The sequence below is a fragment of the Triturus cristatus genome, chromosome 10, assembly GCF_964204655.1.
Source record: "Triturus cristatus chromosome 10, aTriCri1.1, whole genome shotgun sequence".
In the NCBI taxonomy this organism is placed as follows: Eukaryota; Metazoa; Chordata; class Amphibia; order Caudata; family Salamandridae; genus Triturus; species Triturus cristatus.
This window is the reverse complement of record NC_140593.1, coordinates 391,648,847-391,668,895: the sequence shown is the minus strand read 5'-3', so window position 1 is coordinate 391,668,895 and position 20,049 is coordinate 391,648,847. Positions and strand designations below refer to the sequence as shown.

At 43.0% G+C, this 20,049-nt stretch overlaps 1 protein-coding gene across 1 annotated transcript in view; it reads right to left on the bottom strand.

Moving 5' to 3' along the window:
* Positions 1-3,577, bottom strand: part of NPVF (neuropeptide VF precursor) — a 32,078-nt gene extending 28,501 nt beyond the window's left edge. Inside the window, exon 1 of the mRNA XM_085630098.1 lies at positions 3,412-3,577. Coding sequence (XP_085486224.1) covers positions 3,412-3,549 — 138 coding nt within the window. The 5' untranslated portion in view covers positions 3,550-3,577. The remainder of the gene's footprint in view (positions 1-3,411) is intronic.
* Positions 3,578-20,049: the final 16,472 nt, after the last annotated feature.

The following is a 20,049-nucleotide window of genomic DNA, read 5'->3' as shown; positions in this document are numbered from 1 at the left end:
CACTAAAGCTGTGAATAAAGAGGTAATCGCTAAGAAGACCTATTTATTGAAAAGTAGCATGCTTGCACAGGTAGAGGTACACCTACGAATACAGGTGCAGATTTACTAGTTATGAGAATTCACAAAGCATTCCTAGTAGTATGCCGGGAAAGCTGGACCAGGCTCAGGATTGCAGGTGGACGAATAGTAATTTCATGTGACATTTCCACTGGTCAGAAATCTAAATATGATACATTTAAGCCTAGGAGTACTGAAGTGCCCTGTGACAATGCATGTTTTTCTTATTTGTACTCTGCAATCAAAAAATTTTTTTCCAGTGGAGAAAACCCTTTTCCTACACGCCCCAAGAAAACCTATGTGTGATCTGGTTCTCTTAATATCCTGGAAGTGGATTTAATCTGATACCTTGTCCGTGTGATTGCAACTCTGCTTGAGTACGTGTAACTATTAAAGTGTGGTTCTGACCCAATTTAGCTGCATGTAACCACATCTGAGCGCCTTCAACTCTTCCTGAATCCCTCCGACACTCCCTGTGTGCTTACAACCCTGCATAATTGATGGTAACTCTGTCCGAATGACTGCCACTTAGTCAGAATGTTTGCTACCCCGAGCGTCGGCCATTTTGTGCCAGTGAGTGCAATCCTGCCCAAATGACTGAAACAATGCCTGTGTCACTCCAGCCCTGCAGCAGTGACTCTCTCTTTGACTGGGTGACCGAAGACCTGTCCATGTGACTACAACCCTGCCTTCTATTCCCGCAAGTCTAGTTGAACGCATTAAAGCCTGTACCTTGCCTGATTCCTAGACCAAAACCCGAGTCCCTACCACCCTCCTGATTCACTGCGTCCTTTCTGTTTCCAATTCTAGCCACCACAATCCTGCATGATAAGCATCTAATGCCTGAGAGTGACTCAAAATGGACACTGTTCTCACCTCAACCAATGCACATCTTTAATAAACAATTGGATCCTAATACAAAAAAGAGGGGCACTCAATAGATTACTTGACTTTTGAGTGCATTGTGAACCGTGTTCTGAGACCATGCGCACTATGTATATGTACCGCTGGGTCATGCTGGCAGCTTGTTGCGAGAAACAGGTGAGTTGGTGGTGAAGAGGTTACAAGCCTTCTGACTAGAGTGGAGCAAACCTGATAGGAACACCGAAGTCTTGTGGCGGCCATATTTGAGCCAAGTATTTCTTTGTTTCGCAGTATTTCCAGAAGCCCATGATTAAACAACGACAGACCTGAAAGCATTGTCTACTTACAAAAGGGGAACAATCAGGATGTCCCCATCTCACACAACCACAGTCCAATTAAATTGCTGCATGATGGTGCAAAGGGGAAAACATACCTCATGACTACAAGATACAACAGCCAACTTCAATGTGGGCTCATCAACACTGAAGGACTCTTACAACAAGCAATGACTGTGAAGGTTGACTTATGGCCTCCATCTCTTTGTATTAAAGGTAAACATTCTACAGGATGGCTAAGGATATCTCTAGGCGGAACTACCAATGAACAAAGAAGTTGCCAGCCTGTGTGACCAAAATCCCAGGGTGTCGGAAGAAAAAGTCGAACTGACAGGAAGGAGCCTCCAGATGAACTTCGACTGGCATTTTGAATCTGCGTTAATTTTCCCTGGCTACAAATGTTTTAAAAACGGTCCGTGACAATTGGATTTAATGAAACCGACATATCCGCAGCCATCCCTTCTGAACCCGGATTTAAGTTCCGCCACTGTGAATTTCTGATATTTTAGACCAGGAGAGGTTCGTGTGCAGATGCTATCAAAAGCTGAATAGCCGATGCATAAAATCAAAAGTGAATGCAGCTAGGAAGAAAGGTAGGGTGAACCCTTTGCACGCTTTAAACACGGACGGCTTTTCACAAGTGCCTTAAAACAATGGTGAGAATAGTAGGGCGTCTATTGTGAGATTACTCAAGGTACTTCTTGTTTCTAGAGGTCATAACAGGCACTCACTGTAAGCCGAAGAATGTGCAATTCTTTAATTAAATGTGAGATTTATCGTGAAAAAGTGAAAACCTCGTTCAGAATTATTTTGTTTCAAACTGTTTAAATATACGCAACAGCCATTACAAGGGAAGTGACACTGGGGGTGAGTGGATGATACCCTTAGATACAGGTAGACAGAATATGAACAATGATATTAAAACGGATAAAAACAAGGGAGCTAAAATTATCTAATAAACAAAATATACATATTGGTATATGGAGTAAATTACTCTCTGTCACCAGGCACCAACTTTCAAGAAAATATTAATGTTAGTTTGGACGTGTTCTTAATCACATTTTCTTTGCAGGAGTGAGAGGTTTTGACAGCTGCTCTGCAATATTTACCTACCAATTGGCAAACAATAGTAAAAAATATTTAGGTTTTGTTTACACTTCATGGTTAGAGGACAGTTGTGTTTTGATGTTATTACCTAGCCTTCATAGATAAGACCCACAATTCCCTGGAACAATTCTGGGCCATATTACAAGTTGCCCACTCAGGTGTCTCCTGGCTCATAATTATGTGGTCTTAAAATTCAAGACCAAGTGATTATGGTCCAGGAGACACCAGAGCCGCCTATAGTTTTCAGGGAAGGGAGGGGGGGGGGGGCTGCAGGCAGCTGCTGTGCCCAGCTGCCTCCCGTCTGCATATTTTAGCTTGGGGGGAGCACAAGAGGCTCCCCCAGCTGAAGTAAAAGGATACGCAAAGCAATGCTCTGAATATAAAATAGAACATGCAGTAAAGATTTAGGGGCATATTATCAAGGGCGGCGTTAAAATTATCGCCGCTTTAGCGGCAGGAAACTGGGGCTAAAGCGGCGATAATGGTGCTTGATAATATGCCACAGAGAATTCCAATAGAAGCCCATGTTGATACCAGAACATGGGCTTCTATGGGAATTCTCTGCGGCATATTATCAAGCCCATTATCGATATTTTTAATGCTGTCCTTGATAATATGCCCCTTAGATTGCACCTTGAAGAACAAGGAGATTTGAGATAACATCATGAACTTCCATGTAGACCATGGTTCAATTGTTGCACTTTGTATATTGCACCAAATGACTGACCACTTTCTGAGCAATGATCAGCAGCTGACAAGCAGATACAATGATAACATTTCATTGAATGCATGCTAATCACAAATATGCACACAAAACATTAAATTCTTCTCAAACTTGATGCTTTGTAAAGGGGCAGTCCTCTCGAATGATGTCACAGTAGATCTCAAAATTCCGGCTGACATCATGATATAAACAAATATTCTAGAATGCCTATTGCTGGTGACTTATGAGATGCAGGATTGGGCAAAGAGAACTGTCCTCTCTACACTGGATGGTCAGGCCCCCTTAAGATGCCCACATTGCGCCTGGAGCAAACACAAATCCTACCTCGGGGAAGTCCTCTCCGTCGCCTTCCTCTCCATACAGATGAGATCTTCCTGTGTCTTCTAGGCCGAGAGTCTGAGAAGCAAGCACCAGAGTAGCCAGAGTCAATAACAACAGCCTGCTCATTAAGAGTATCTCCATTTTATTTTAAAATACACCGGTGCTCACACACAGTACTAATAATCTCTGCCCTGCTGTCAATGGCCATGCTCTTTATACTCCTGGGAAACAAAAAGCAGCATTCCTCACATTGTGTCCCCATTTCTAGAGCTTCTGACTTGCATTAATTAAGGCTACCCTTGCTAACTTACAGACAGGAAGCAAGCATGTCGGGAATTTGTTTTCTGAACTCGTTTCACCATCCTCCTGCAAGCACACTGCCCTTTGGAAATATTTCCCATGCGTGGTATTACCTATTAATTAGCTAACTGTGGAGGCGAGGGCAATTAGGATTTGGAAGAAATACTGAACTTCATTGACATTTTTTTCTTTCAAAACCATCATACAATTTAGCTTCCTGAAATACAACAAACAACTCCCATAAAGGAACATGACTCATCTATTTTGAATGATTAATCAGGAACATCGTCATTGCGGCAACAGGTCTTTACCTCAAGAATCACGATGAAAATTGATAGCTCGGCTTATGATACTTAACTAAAACTACTTCAAGTCATCATACTTAACGGGTTCATCAAAGAAAGAGAGGTTCATTAGGAAGCAAAGGAAAACAAGTTTTCCAAACAGGCTTTACGAGGTCACTAAGTGGTCCATATCTGTGATCTTTAAGCTTGTGCTTATAATTCAAACTCCCCCCCCAAGGATCCGAACCCTGTCTGAGCCCCTTTACTATCAAGATAAGTCTTTCAGCTTGTGCGGCCATTGAACCCGTGTGGCTAATAGCTTTGGGTCAGGATATATCCAACTATGAGTTACTGTGAAAGCCATAGCTTGAAAATGGGAAACAAAACAAGATTCCTAAGCAAATGATGTCTATATATCCGCACTGCAAACTTTGACATTCGTGTTTAAATGTAGCATTGTACACTGCTGCTAAGAGAGTTTTCATTTGTTAAAGGCCTTGAATCAGAGCTGTTGTCCTGAGCCGCAGGTGAGGGCCTATAAAAAGGGAGAGGGCCTTAAACAACCAGTATAGCAGAAGGGCTACAATGCTATTAGATCATTTGCCAAAGTAAGATTAGATTGTTCTAAATTAAAGAGTGAGAAACAGTACCACATAAGAAACTGTGGAACCAGCACTGCAGTACAACACTGGATGAAAGCATAGGTCCTATTGCAGATGCTGTGGTTGGGAGGACATCCACTCTCAAATAACTGCTCCTCTCTGTGTGCATTTGGTTCATCGTAGAAAGGTTGTAAATTGAAATTCAATCTTGTCCCAATAGAGTTTCCATCTATTACATCAATTAATCCCTTTTGGGGTAGAATTATTACCAATAATTGGAAATGTCGTGTTTGGTGTTGAACACCTTGGAATCATACCGCCACACCAGTAACTGGTGTGGGAGGTATGATTCCTCCCTTGTAGAACCACTACTGTGGGTCACTGGGCTACCCGGTACCAGCTTTCTCGACCTGGGCAACACAAAATGGATGCTGCCAGCCACAGACATGAGTCTGCCCTCCTGCTGCTGAGCCAAGCTTGAGCAGGGGAATGCTTGACAATAGGTTTGCTTAAAGTCCTCTTTGAAGTGTCCTTAAGCTCTAAAATTCCAACCGTGACTTTCCCATAGAGTTGTACGGAACTCACGTCTGTGTTCATACACTGCACCCGTCCTCCCTGGGTCCTCTGTGTCACTACTTTGGGTGGTTCCTTGGGGTCCCAGCGATTCTACGTGCTCTAGGCACTGTGTCTAGTTAAGTCGTGGTTGTTATACCACTTTCTTAGTATATGGTTCGGTCTCCCCCTGGAGCCTGCTGTGTATTGTGCTATTTACTGTTGTTCTAGTGATTTCATATTGTGTGCTTTGTGATCTAATCTCATAAAGGGGTTAATAGAGAGTGTTTAGTAATAAATACATATATTTTATATATCTCTTGTGTGGTTCTCCTTTCATTTGGGCATTTAGGAGGTTCTGATCTGGTAAAACAAGCTGCTTTACATTCCTTTGAGACTTAGCCTGAAGGCTGCTCTCCATAGCTACCACTAGGATAGCTTTCAATAAAGGTTGTCTTTAACCTAATCATCAATAAGGGTTGTTTGGACTGGTACAAGGTGCCCACTTTAATTAGTGGTCAGCATATACCAGGCCAACATCTCACAAGGTCCTCAATAATTTTGTCCTGAACATTTGAATGTATGCCATTGAGGTTGTTTACATACCTTTAGTGAGCACATTATACAATCTGATGAACAAGCAATGGCAAGAGCCTTGTTTGGCTAGATTTTCGACACCATTATTCCCTACCAGAAACTGATGCTGAAATGAAGACGACTTTCTTCCAGGAGCCAGCTCCAGCATGGACAGTTGTCACTCACAGTATCTCCCCAAGCAGACCTGCTTATTTTGATGATGCTGTCATGCCAGGAATCAGTATTAGCTGATCACCTGTATAAGGCATCCTAGCCATCCTTGTTAAGGACAGCATAGTTTGAGTAAGAAACCCCCACTAAAAAAAGGGCATCATTCAGTTCTGGAGAGATGAGTGATAACAAGGCTTGCGTCAAGGGGCTGATGAGCCTTGCTAATCTCTTCAGGGAAACATATTCTACCTTGAGGACTGCACTCAATTCCCTCATGAAGAGAGTGATATTCTTCTGTGGTAGGAAGATGCTTGTGATTAAGAGGATTTTCCATGGAAGCCTACGATGTCAGTCATTAACACTAAGTGGAAAGTGTTGTAGAAGAGCTGGCATAGTAACACAGACACTGATGCATCCGAAGCATATCATCTAGGCAAATGTGTTTTGTTCATAGATCTACAATGACAACTTAAGGAACCTTAGAGGTCCACCACAGAGCTGCTGAGAGACCAAATGGCAGTTCAGAATGCTTCCACATTCAGACCTTCTGCTGAAACGTGAGGAACATTGGATAACCCTTGAACACTAAGATTAAAACAATGCACCCTTAAAGGTGAGTCTCACCATGAGAATGTACCACAGGAAATCCACAAGTTTCTGTGAGACACCCCTGTTAAAGGCATGGGACCTTACTCTTCCTTCTACACAAGTCAAAGGGATCGCACAAACCTCCTTCGAAATGGGCTGTCACAACACTCCGATTCGACCCTATGTACACCAACACATCCTCTCTTCGGGAAAAAAGATTGGATGCACTCTGAAATCCTATCAAAGAATCCCCCCATAAAAATTACACAATGAAAGAAGGGACAGTTAGAGACCTTATCTGGTTGAAAAAATGGAAGTTGAGGCTATAAGAACTATATCTTGTACCAGAATCAACCTTCATTTGGAAGGCAGGTGAATGGTGTGAGCTAGAGGGGTAGTTACAATGAGAAGTCTGTAGCACCATCATTGAATTGAATGCTGATGGCAGGAGGTCTGATTCTGACAATCACTCTATGATCTGAATACATGGGGTTTGTGAAGCATGCTTGTGATAGTGGATTGATCTATAGCAAGGGTGGTGAAGGAAGAAACATATTTCACAGGAGTTAAAAAAATTATCCTAAAAGAGGAAGCCATTGGGAGAATTGATCAATCTGTCAAGCCATTTGGAGTTGGCTGGACTGGGCCAGGAGGAACGCCGCACAACATGTATAAATCCAGCTCATCGGGCAAACGGATGGGCAGTACTCCCAGTGATCACTGCCAAAATGCTGGGGAGAGGAACAAAGTTGATTTTCAACCTTGGGTGTTAGTCACCCTTCTGACTAATTGCACTAGAGAGTTGTGTGCGAACTAAAGACCTTATCCTAGTGTTTCAGAGCTATGTACTAAACCTAGTGACACGAAATACAGGGTAGTGCAAGTCGTCATCTGAAACTGTTAGAGTCCAAAAATTCAATAACATCAAGGAAATATAGGAAATATATTTATCCCCCACTTCTTTAATAGGATGTGTGTGGCACTAACCTACATGGCAAGAGGCATAAAATACTAATGTGGTAAAATAGGTAATGCACATACTGTTGTGCTTAAATAAGGAGAATAAATAACTTGATAAGTGGTAGAGATGGCAAGTGTTTTATTCTTCATACTTTATTAGTGCTAGAACGGCAGCTCTTTGGACAGGATTGGATGTACTGTTTGTATTACAATTGCTGGTGCCAGACACATGAATGGAAGTTCTTCTTTTTTGAGTCAGTGTTTCAATGGAAAATTGTAGTATCCTGCATATGTATTGTAATGTATTTTCCACCACCTGCTCAGCCAGTGCCTGTGCTCTGAACTCAATAGAATGTTGGAGTCTGGATGAGCCTCGGAATGTTGAGACACAGAGAGGTGAAGTGACAGTTGGGCAGAGCAGCAGACAGGCTGCTCCTGGTGAGGCTCTCCTTCACAACTTAACTACTTGTTGTGGTGTTATCTAATTGGCAGGAAGGTGATTCACTCCCAGGACAGAAAGTTCCAATCCTGGGTACTGGAGTGCTTGTCCTTTGGCCCAGTGCTTAATTTGTAAAAGGTAAGTGCATGAACCCAAAGTTTATCGTAAGAGTCCACTGCTACGGCTACTGAATGCTGGAGTTGCCGAGTCAAGGACCAAGGCTGCCTGGTCTTGATTCCACTGATACCTCTTTCTTCCATCACCCTACGGGTTATCCTTACTCACTCCTCAGGGCACTTGACATCCATGATGCAGACAAAGGGTTGTATCACATAAAGTAAGCACTGCAGGTGCTATTTTAATACATAGTCTCTGCCACTGATTATGGGGTAATTGGTATTTGCTTGTTTGTTACATGAACTTAAAAGGAAATGTGGTAATTTTGGCTGGAAATGTATCAGCATTTGTTGACATATCTAAAGTGAACAACGGACCATAACAACAGTATCATACACAAACCAACATTTCAAAATAATTAAAACACAGCAGGGCACACCATACCACAACAGAATGGAACACGATAGCCACAGAACAACACATCACATTTTTGTTTGTTGCAGATTTATATAGCTCACACTCGACCTGAAAGCATTGGAGCGCATTACATGATCACCAGTTACGTTACACAAGGACACATTCATTTTTTTGGTAGGCACAAGGAGATTAAGTGATTTTCCCAGAATCACAGGATGTGGAGTAGACCCAGAGGCTCGAACCTTGGTATCCCAGCTACAAAGTCGGCAGTCTAGCCATGAGACCACTCGTACTGCAGTCATGCAGCACAGCAACACAAAAAAAGTAATGCAACACATCAGCATCACAACAAAATGGACACAACAAACATTCTTGTCACACATTACCAGCTCAAGAAACCTGATTTCCTAATATGGTAGAGAACACATTTGCACCAAGTACTGCCTTACCACTAATGACATGAAATAGTGCCAGTCCAAAAGTTTTTTGACCCCTACTATGAGAGATAATACTGCCATCAGTAATTCACAGCAAGACACACTGACCCGTGACTCAAAAATGAACTAGTCAAACTAGTTTCTCTCTGTCCCATGTTTATCAAGACGTTGTCATTTATTTCTGACTGCTGAATTACATTACAGATCCCCTGCTTCCATTTTATATGTAAACACAATGGGATGATGGACGGAGTGCTGAAACCTTTCAGACACTCACCCCCAGCCGCAGATATGGGTTGAATCCATCATCATTCTTTAGCTAACTTCGCCACCTCATTTCAGACCCAGCTATATGCAAATCAGTCTTGACCCTGTGCCTCATGGGAACAGTCCAGCCCGAACTGGCAAGCCAGGTCTTCCCTGAACTGTAAACAAGCACCCTGAGACCGGTTTCTGGGTAACACCCTTCATCAGCAAGGCTAGCTTGAATCCAGTGGCCAAGTGAGCAAGGGACCCACGTCTGGGCATACCCTGCCAACTAGGGCGCACAAAGCAAACACAAGGGGATGATGGACGGAGTGCTGAAACTTTTCAGACACTCACCCCTAGTCACAGATCTGGGTTGAATCCATCATCTTTCTTTAGCTCACTTCGCCACCTCAGTTCAGCCCCAGCTATATACAAATCAGTCATGACCCTGTGCCTCATGGGAACAGTCCAGCCCGAACTGCCAAGCCAGATCTTCCCTGAACCAGAAACAGGCATCCTAGGACCGGTTTCTGGGTAACACCCTTCATCAGCCAGGGTAGCTTGAATCTAGTGGCAAAGTAAGCAAGGGACCCACGTCTGAGCATACCCTGCCAACTTAGGGCGAAAAAAGCAAACGCAAGGGGATGATGGACGCAGTGCTGAAACTTTTCAGACACTCACCCCCAGTCACAGATCTGGGTTGAATCCATCATCATTCTTTAGCTAACTTCGCCACCTCATTTCAGACCCAGCTATATGCAAATCAGTCTTGACCCTGTGCCTCATGGGAACAGTCCAGCCCGAACTGCCAAGCCAGGTCTTCCCTGAACTGTAAACAAGCACCCTGAGACCGGTTTCTGGGTAACACCCTTCATCAGCAAGGCTAGCTTGAATCCAGTGGCCAAGTGAGCAAGGGACCCACGTCTGGGCATACCCTGCCAACTAGGGCGCACAAAGCAAACACAAGGGGATGATGGACAGAGTGCTGAAACTTTTCAGACACTCACCCCTAGTCACAGATCTGGGTTGAATCCATCATCTTTCTTTAGCTCACTTCGCCACCTCAGTTCAGACCCAGCTATATGCAAATCAGTCTTGACCATGTGCCTCATGGGAACAGTCCAGCCCGACCTGCCAATCCAGGTCTTCCCTGAACCGGAAACAAGCATCCTGAGACCGTTGGGCGCAGGGTCAAGACTGATTTGCATATGGCTGGGTCCAAACTGGAATGGCATGGTGAGCAGAAAAACGATGGATTTAGGCCCAGGTCTGTCTACTGGGGTGAATGTATGACATTGTTCTGCATTCTGTCCATCAATTGTTCTTTTTCCATTTTATATGTAACACGTGTTTATAAAAGTAGGAGTTATTTGGGGATCCAAAATTGAAGGTTTAGTTTTAGAAATTTAGCACGTTGATGGCTTCTTTTTTGCCAGCTTACAGCCATGTCATATTTTGAACATTAGGATTTCATTTTACCAATTACCACATTTACTCCTCTTTCACTAGAGCACAGTAACTTTACCTGTTCTTGCAATTAACCATATTGTTATTTGACAAACCATAATCTCAAAAGTATAGAGTAGACAACCTTTGTGATTCTTTTCTAATCAGTGTTACCTTTCCTCCTTTCAGTCCTACCTAATTCAACTTCTGTGCTAGGGTTACCCTTTTCCATGTTTCTCTCAAAAAGGGAGGTACTCTTATGAAAATGTCAATATAATAATCAAGTAGTAAGAACAGCATCATTTTATAAATCCTCTCTGTTCAAGATTCTTTCATGATTTTGCGTCATTTCTTTTTTCTGCTTTCTGTATAATGTGGACACCATAGAATAGTGTGTTCTAATGATGTCCATGTTCAGATGACATATATCAATTGTATGAATGCCCCCCTTTTTCCTATTGTCTGCGGTCGGCAATTAATTATGGCTTGCGCTCATGAGCAGATGTCAGTCTTCCTGAGATTTCACTAGATGCATGCAAGTACTGGTGCTCCCATCATACTAGAATATTTCTCTCCATGGTATCTTTACACCCTAAATACCTTAATGCTCTTCTTGTGTATGTTCTATTCATAGTGTTTTTTCATTTTGACTAGGGGTGGGCGGAATTTGCATAGTCGCGCTACTCAATGCTCCGCGAAACGGTAAAAAATCTCCGCGAGCAAGCAGAGATCCGCGAACACGCGGAATTGCTTGTTCCGCCCGTTTGCGATGCTTTTTTCCTGTTCGCGAACGCTGTTTGCGTGCTCGGGGAAAAATAGCTTGTGAACATGCATTTTGAAAGTGCGAACAAGCAAAAAATTCCGCGAAGCCGCAGATCGCCCAATTTTAGGCAATTCCGCGTTTTCCGCGGAACGCAAAAATTACCCACATTCCGCTAATTCCGTGTGCGGAACGGAACTTACCGTCCAGGCCTAATTTTGACCTTAACCTTATGCTTTATTGTTGTGGTAGAGAGTGGGGCATCTCCACCAATAGCAAAAATCTCTGGCACTCCAAGGATCTTAGATTCATGCACAACTTCTTTCATCTCCTTTAATACACCACATTTCATTATTTTTTAGGTCTCGGCTGACAACGTATGCGCTGTTGCTCGAGATCTGTTGAACTCAAAAAAAACATGCAAAGGGGCTTAGAGACCACCCATTTCTTACCATTGGTTGGCTTTGACATCACTGTCAGTTCCTTGCTTCCCATTGGCCAGCGCCTCCTGGTTTCATGTTGTGTTCTTGTGTTCAGCTGACCTGTGGAGCATGCACCAATTACAGCTTCTGTTCCACTGCCAGTGTCCTTCCACCATGCTTCTGGAGATTTTTTAAAATAAAATTTGTTGCACTCCATGAGAGGGTATGTGGCTGTATTCCACCCCCTCTAACTGTCCGTAGTGTTACGTACTGCCACCAGTTGCCCATTGGTTTGCTGCCCCCGCCACCCATGCCCATATACTTTAAATGTTAGCTATGTATTGCCTATTTGTCAGTCTGAGAAGGTCAAATGGTAGAGGGTCAGCCATGGCTATGCTGTGACAGAGTAGACCTAGAGACTGCCCAGTCGGTTCTCTGGAATCCATAGCTGAAGGCAAAAGGAGGTCACAGGTGTCCGTTCTGCTCTGTGAAGCTCTGCTCGAAATCCCTTACTACACCATGCCCTTCGCATTTTTGGTAACTCCCTAAATGCTATAAATTCTTTTTATCTGAATTCCCTCCAGCCCTATTCTTTATTGTGACAAGGGGGCTATTCAGTATATAAGAAATAACGAAGCAAACACATTTTAGAACTAACCATGTTAACATTAGAGTGATCTTCACAGCATTTTAGAAGCAATAACATTTTGTTCGCTGTTAAACTTCATGAGATGCCTCTTTTATGGAATATGTTTTGTCCAACAACATTTATTCAATGATTTAAAATTATATATTTACGAGGCACATTTATTTTAGACAAAAAAATTGATTATCAATTAGTTTTAAGAGAAAAAGAATGCCATACCGAATCCCACCCTCTAAATGTAGTGAAACTGATAAATGAACCGCCCCCCCCATCCTGTGAATCCCTTTCACAAATGTGTAAAACCAAACCAATACAAACTCAGAACAACCTGAAAACTGATAGTGGGTATATCAGGTAAGCACACTGCTTGTAAATTCACAATTCAAATGTGGGCCATAATGCAGCTGTGCCTAATATAACATAAAACAAATTACATGGGACAGTATCCCATAATATGTTTCTCTGTAATGCATTACCTCTACGTCCCTCATCCAAGTCCTTACGCCATGAAGGTGACTTCACCCTCTGGACAAAAAAACCACAAGAGAACTCTCAGTAAGCCCTAGCCACCCTCCCGCATGCTATATAAGGGATAGATTATCCAGAATCCTCAATGTTTGTTTTTCTGTCCTCTGGGACGAGAAACACAGGATGGAGAGGTTAGTCTGTGGGAGCAGGGCTTGCCTGCTGAGCGTGTAAGCTCTATTCCTCTGCAATGCAGGACTTCTGTGGAGGACTTACCATGCTAGGTGGCAGTGCATGTCCTCAGTGTCTGCTCCTTCTCCCAGTTAAGCTAGATCCAAGGAGCAGAGCACCATGGGTGCTCCATCCCCTTGTTGGTGGGCTGCTGCGCTTTTGTTGTTCTCCTCTTCTCCTCCTCCCGGTTACCATGGGAACCGAGGAGCTGGATTTAAAGGGCTTGCTGCTTGTACCTGGTGTCGTAGCTGAGTGGGCACAGGCGCAGAACAGCTTTTTAGTTGCTGCACATGCACGTCCCTTTGTTTGGTTCCGACTGGGTAAACCTCTTGGGGGAGTATTTAGGATGCGCTCCTGCCAGAGGCAAGTGCCCTTGTTGTTTGGATGGTGCAGATGGTGTTTTGACAGTGATTCCCTGGTGAAAATAGGGTCTTGGTGGTTTCCTTCTCCAGATTCTGCTCCTGCAGAGTGTTGTTTGGAAGTTTCCAGATTTTGAGAGGTATGTGGAAGTAAACCACTGCAAAGCATAACATCTCCCACTCCAGATCCCCACTATCTTCTATTTCAGATGGGGCCTCTTCTCCCTCCCCTAAGTGACACAAGAAGGGTAGAGAGGGCGATGAAGAGGTGAAGATTAGCCATATAGTTGTGGAGACTTTAAAGACTTTCAGGATGATTCCAGGAAGAGGAGTAATAAGTAAACCAATAAGAGTTTAATGGAAGGTCCTCTTTCTTCTTCAAGTGTCTCCTCGAATAGCGAGGAGTCTAGGTCTCCACAAGGTTTTGTGAGGAAATATTTTTCTGGAGACGAAATGCAAGAGATTCTCTCCTATGGTTGTTCCACCAGTAGTGAAGCCTTCCTCTTCCAGGATATTGTGCTGCCCCTCTTTTACAACCACCTTAATGTGGGACACCCAATTCATCAGTATATTTTGGACGTTATTAAGAATGAATGGAAGGACCCTGACAAAAGTTCTCTTCCTGGGTTTATGATAAAACTCTATCCCTTTGAAAAGAATGGAGACTGTTCTGCCTGATACAATCCTGGTTGATTCAGTGGTAGTCAGGTAGGCAGTCTGATGGGTTTTTCATCTATGACAGATGAGACCATTTTAAAAGATCCACTTGACCGGAAGGTGGATTCCTCTTTGAAAAAGGTTTTTATGGGATCCCAGATTGCGTTGAGGGTAAGAGCTTATGAGGTCTATATGACACAGTGTTTACTGACGTAAAGTAAATATTCCAGTCCAGAAAGACTGTCTTAATCTGTTAAAGTCTTTAAAGCTGCGGATAAAGTTCTTGTCAGATATCTCTTTTGACGTGGTCAGGTCCTCAGCCTGTGCCAGTGGATCTTTTATCTCGGCCAGACACAATTTTTACTTAAAGGATTAGAACACCGACACAGTCCAGAGAGCAACTGCCCTTAAAATGGCTTTTGATGGTCAGAGATTTAACAGAGTTAGAGGACAAACTCCATCATTCCTTCAATGAAAGGAAACCTTCTTCATCATTTAAGAAGGAAGTGGCAACGTTTTCACAGTCTTCTAGATGGAAATCCTTCAGACAACCTTCAAGGAGGCAATATTCTGACCATTCGTCCAGATCCCAGGGCAGATCCTTTTCTTTTTGTTCATTTAGGAAACAGAAGTCAAACTTGGGATCCAAACCGCAGAATTTTTGACTATGCTTTTATTTATTTAACCTTACATGTTGGTGGATGGATAAGGGAGCTATTCTCCGAATGGAAGCCAATTACTTCAGACACATGGATGCTCCATATTATCAAGACGGGTAACTACATAGAATTTCTGTCTCCTGCAAAACTTTCCGGAACCATTTGCACACCTGTTCTTAGTAACTCCCTCAAGAGTCAGGTCTTGATGGAAGGGATTGCTTTCCGCCAGAAGAAAAGAGCCATTTTTCCTGTTGCAAGGAAGGAAATGCGCCAGAGTGTTTACTCAATTGTCTTCCTGGTCAAGAAGTCCTCCGGGGACTATTGATCGGGGATTGACCAGAAAAAGCTCAATCAGTCTTCAATCTGATCTGCAAGATATTCAGATTCCCATTTCTAGACCTTTTCGCATCAAGGAGCAATACAAAGGTCTGGAGGTTCTGTTCGAGCTTACAGGAGAAGAGGGCATGGGGAACGGATGGTCTGGTGGAGGATAGGCCCCACAAAATGTTCTATGCTTTCCCGCCTTTTCCTTTAATCAGATGGACTTTAGCAAAGATTGAGCTGGAAAAGGCAGAAGTAATATTGATAGATCGCTATTGCCCTAGACGATCTTGGTTTCCAGTTCTAAAGAGGATGGAAAATGTTCCTCCATAGATTCTTCCATCAGCTCTGTCTCCATTCACGAATCCTTGCCCTCTACATCTCATTCTAACAGCCTGGAAGTTGAAAGGGTGAACCTTTTAAGTAAGGGTCTCCCTTATATTTTGGTTGAAACCATTCAGAATTCAATAAGGCCTTTGACCCTGAAAATCTATTGTAGACATTGGGATAACTTTCACAAATGGTGTTTCAAACATGATTTCTTGGCTTCTCCTGTCCATTTCCTGCAGTTTTGCAATTTTTGGTGGAGGGATATCAGCTTAATCTTTCTCAATCCACTCTTAATTCTCACTGGTTCTCTATCAAGCCTTTAGAACATTTTCAGAGCCTCAAAAGGATATTGATATTAAGGGTGGGTGACAATTTCCGATCCGCTCGCGGAAATTGCGAAAATTTGACATTTTCACGTTTCGCGCGGAACGCGAAAATGTCAAAACTTCCGCGATCCACGAGGGAATGGAAATTGTCGCCCACCCTTAGTCCTGACATCAAAGGTACTCATTATATGGACCTCAACATTTTTATTTGTAAGGCACTCCCTGCGGGTGACACCTTTGACAACCACCTAGAACTGAACTGTCTTTGAGTTAAAGTTCTAGGAGTTATTATAACCTAGCAACTAAAACTCCACCCCATTTCACGTTCATTCTCCCAGGTTAGGCCTGGTCTGTTGGTCGCTTATGGAGCAACTTGCATGGAGAAGCCCACAATGCAGTCACATGGTCTGCGTGAAAAGAACACTAAGAGGCCATGTAATAGGCTGGCATAGGCTACGTAAAAACACGTCACATGTTCCTTACATGTCAAAAGTATAATCCTCAGAAATATGGAGTCTGACCCTGATGTAAAACCCGCAGGCACTCAACGCCCGCAGCTGCCGACCCTCATGGCAATACATGATTCTTTTTCGACAAATAATGAATGGTATATTTGGGAGCCAAAGTCTGCGTTAGAACCTAAACTCTTATTTGAGACGTTCCGCGCCATTCATCTCCTCCCAGTCGCAGAGACCCACCTGTCCGTGCGGCCCGATCCCCTCTTCCGTCACTGCTCTGCATCCAGCCAGCTCTACACCGCACGGTCTCGCACCTCATGTTTCATCCGCTCTGAATTAAGAAAGTCCGCTTCCCGGAATTGTTTCCCAGCACAGCAATAACATCAAGTACCTGACCGTCCTCTGCCTTAGACGCCAGTACTTGGAAAGCTAAAGAGGCGACAGCTAAACAACAGAGCGGAAACAACATCCTATACACAATATTGGGTTCAGCTCATGTCTAGTTATGGGGCATTGTTCTTAGGCTGCACTGGAGGAGAGGTGTGGGTCAGAGGCAGGGTGAGCGAGCAGAGTATATTCCTCAGCAAGCAGGAAGTGTTACAATCACATGTTATTACATACACCATATACGAAGGGGAAAATGGATATGTTTAAGAAACGTGCATATTGAGACTGTACAATTGTTTTTTTCTAGATTCGTGAATTTTCCAGAATTACTGTACTTACTAGAAATTGTAAAAAAAAAAATTCTGCAAATTGTGCAATGCAAATTGTGCATTGTTTCTATTTTGTATACCACCAGTATATTCACATTAATGTCCCGGAACCTAACGGAAGCAAAGAAAGCGTCCCCCCTTCACTGCGTTAGGTATTAATTAAAAAAAAGGCGCTCATTGGGGTGACATGGGCACCCTCACACTTCTGGGCCATGGTGCCTCGGAGGAACTTTACTGGGCAGGCGCGTTGGTGCCTATCCTTTCTTCGCGCCCCTCATTGCTAAAATGACACAGAAAGGGAAATTAATACTGGAGATTAGTTGAGTAGAGGTATTGCACAAAACGGTGGTATCTTCTTGAATAAATATGCAGGGCAAGATTCATTCTGGCACGATGCTCCTGTCACAAAAATTAAACCACAACAGGAAGCACTTACATATACTGAATTTGACCTTCAACTCGAGCACCTGCTTTATTTATATCTGTAAGTCTTACAGATATAAATAAAGCAGGTGCCCGAGTTGAAGGTCAAATTCAGTAACGCATGAATCAGCACAAAATCTCCGCGATCACGCGAAATTTCGCGTGATCGCAGAGATTTTTTGCCGTTTCGCGATATTTTGCGCAAGGCACTTTCGCAAATTCCGCCCACCCTTAATTGATATTCTGATTAACAGTGTCTTTAGGAGTTTTCTATCTCAAGACCTATGGTGAAATCTTCTTCGTCTTGGGATCTGCCATCAGTCCTTAAATCTTTGCAGTCTCCTCCTTTGAACCTTTAGAAGAAGTTGCTTTGAAATTCTGTTGGTGATCCTTCCAGCTCGAAGGATTGCTGTACTATTGGCTTTACTCTACCACCCTCTTGTTTTTGAGGTTTTTTGATGATGGTGCCATTCTCTGTCTAGATCCCTTTTTTCTTCCAAACATCAACTCTTTGACAATTCATAAGAGGTGATTCATTCTTCTTTTTTCCCTTCTCCTTCTTCGGAGGAGGAAAGGTCTCTACCCTCTTTGGAAGTTAAATGAGCTCTTTCCATTTAACTTAACAAATCACAAGCATTCCAGAAGACAGAACAACGGTTTATGACTTTTAAACAAGCTGGTCAAGGAAAGAAGGCAACTAAAATCACTTTAATTTAATTTACTTTAAGTAGGTGGTTAAGGGCTGTTATTATGCAAGCACAGCCAATGGCGGAAGAGCATCACCCCATTCACTACAGAAGAAAAATAAAACAATAGCAAAATAATTTTATTATCTTTTTATTTTTTTCTGACATGTCAATCCTAGTCAAGAGCGGGGTGGGTAGGGCCAGGCACCCTGAACAACAGCCAGCATTGGAAGGAGGAGATGTGGGGCACTGGAAGTGCGCATGACACATGACGGTTTGGTCTGCCATCTTAGGCCGGCCAAACTGCCATGCACACTTTTATTTCTACAACCCAGCCGTATTGTACAGCTGGGTGGAGAAACATCAATGGCTATCACTCAGTTATTTAGCGCCTAACAAGGCCGCTCAGACCAATCCTGGCACTGCTCCCATGCTGGGAACAGCATCTGGATTGGATAGGAGTGGCCAATAGACTTGCTTATACTTCTTCACCGAGGTGGATGGCAGCGTGAGGTACGTGTTTTTTGTTTTATTATTATTTGCCCCCCGCGCCGCTCCACCAGTGTATTTTGGCAGCAGCCACCCCTGAACTCAGCATGGATCATCTCAAAGTGACTTTATTCGAGGTAGATCTACCAGGGGTACGGCTGCCTCTTGGGTTCCAGGGAGTCTCTGTTCAAGAGATTTGTTATGCATGATATTCAGACTCTACATTTGTAAAGTATTACAGACTAAATGACATGCTTGACTACAATTAGAATTTTGGTTTGAGGGTTTTGACCTCAGTTCTTGAGTAAACGGGTGTTTTGACTTAATAAATGGAGTATTCACAGATTTGTCATGCATTAAATCATTCGGTGTGCATACTTTTGTGTATACTGTGATTTAAGGTCAAAGACTATTTAATGTGGTATAGCTAATAGTGTAATGACTGCGATGAGGACAAGGAACGAAGAGTTAATGCCCCGATTACTTACCGCTAATCTTCATTACTCTTAGTCCTACTCGTTCTCATCATAGTCATTACAAATCCTTCCACCCTCCCTCCAAGCCTGTGACTTTGCTTGGATATAACAGGGGGATTCTATGTAAGCTATCCTTTACATAGTACTCAGGAGGGTCTGTAGGGCTTATTGAGAATTCCCCTGTGTTTTTTCTGTCCAGAAGGCAGAGTCACCCTCGTAGTGTAATGACTGTGACAAGGATGAGTAAGACATAGAGTATTGAAGATTACTGGTAAGTAATAGGGCATTCTCTAGCAGAACCCTCTCCTCAGCATCCTCCCACCCCAAAACAACCATGCTGCTCTTTTGTTTACACAGCTTCTGTTGCAATGATAATCCCACTGAAACTAGATATGCATTGTATGAAATACATACGTTAATAAATATGTAATATTCTGGAATGACTCCCAAGTAAATATCGTAGTTCAATGACAGAGGAAATAGCAAACAAGAGAGCTATTTTTAGTTAATGACTATTTGCTAACAAAGACGCCCTCATTTAAAAGAGCATTATGTATAAATGATGCTCATGTAAGCAAGGCGCAGCTCACACGTTCACAAGATTTCAGCCTGACTCTGGTGTGAATTTATGCAGATTTGACATCGTCTGACATCAGTAAGTCAACAGAATAAAAAAACAAAAACTTTCAGTATTCTCTTTAAGCTGGAGCTCACCAGATTTGAGTTATGACAAAATATACATTTTTCCAATTTGAATTTTGATTCATAGTCTGAGCATAGATTTCAACGGCCATCCTGGACACACCACTTTCACTACTCCAGTTAATTTCCATCTCTTTAAACACCAGGGGGTAAAACCCCTAATAACAGGGCGGAAATAATCTAACCAGGTACACTCAGCTCTCCAATATCCCTGGCCAGTGGCGGCTCCTCCGCTAAGGCGGACGAGCGTCACCCCACTGCTTTTCAGTAGTGTAAAAAAGATAAAATAAAATTATAATAACATGAAGTTATTATCATTTTATTTGTTCCTGGTGTGGCAGCTTTGTGGGTGGGGTGGGGTGGGGCAGCCAGGTCAG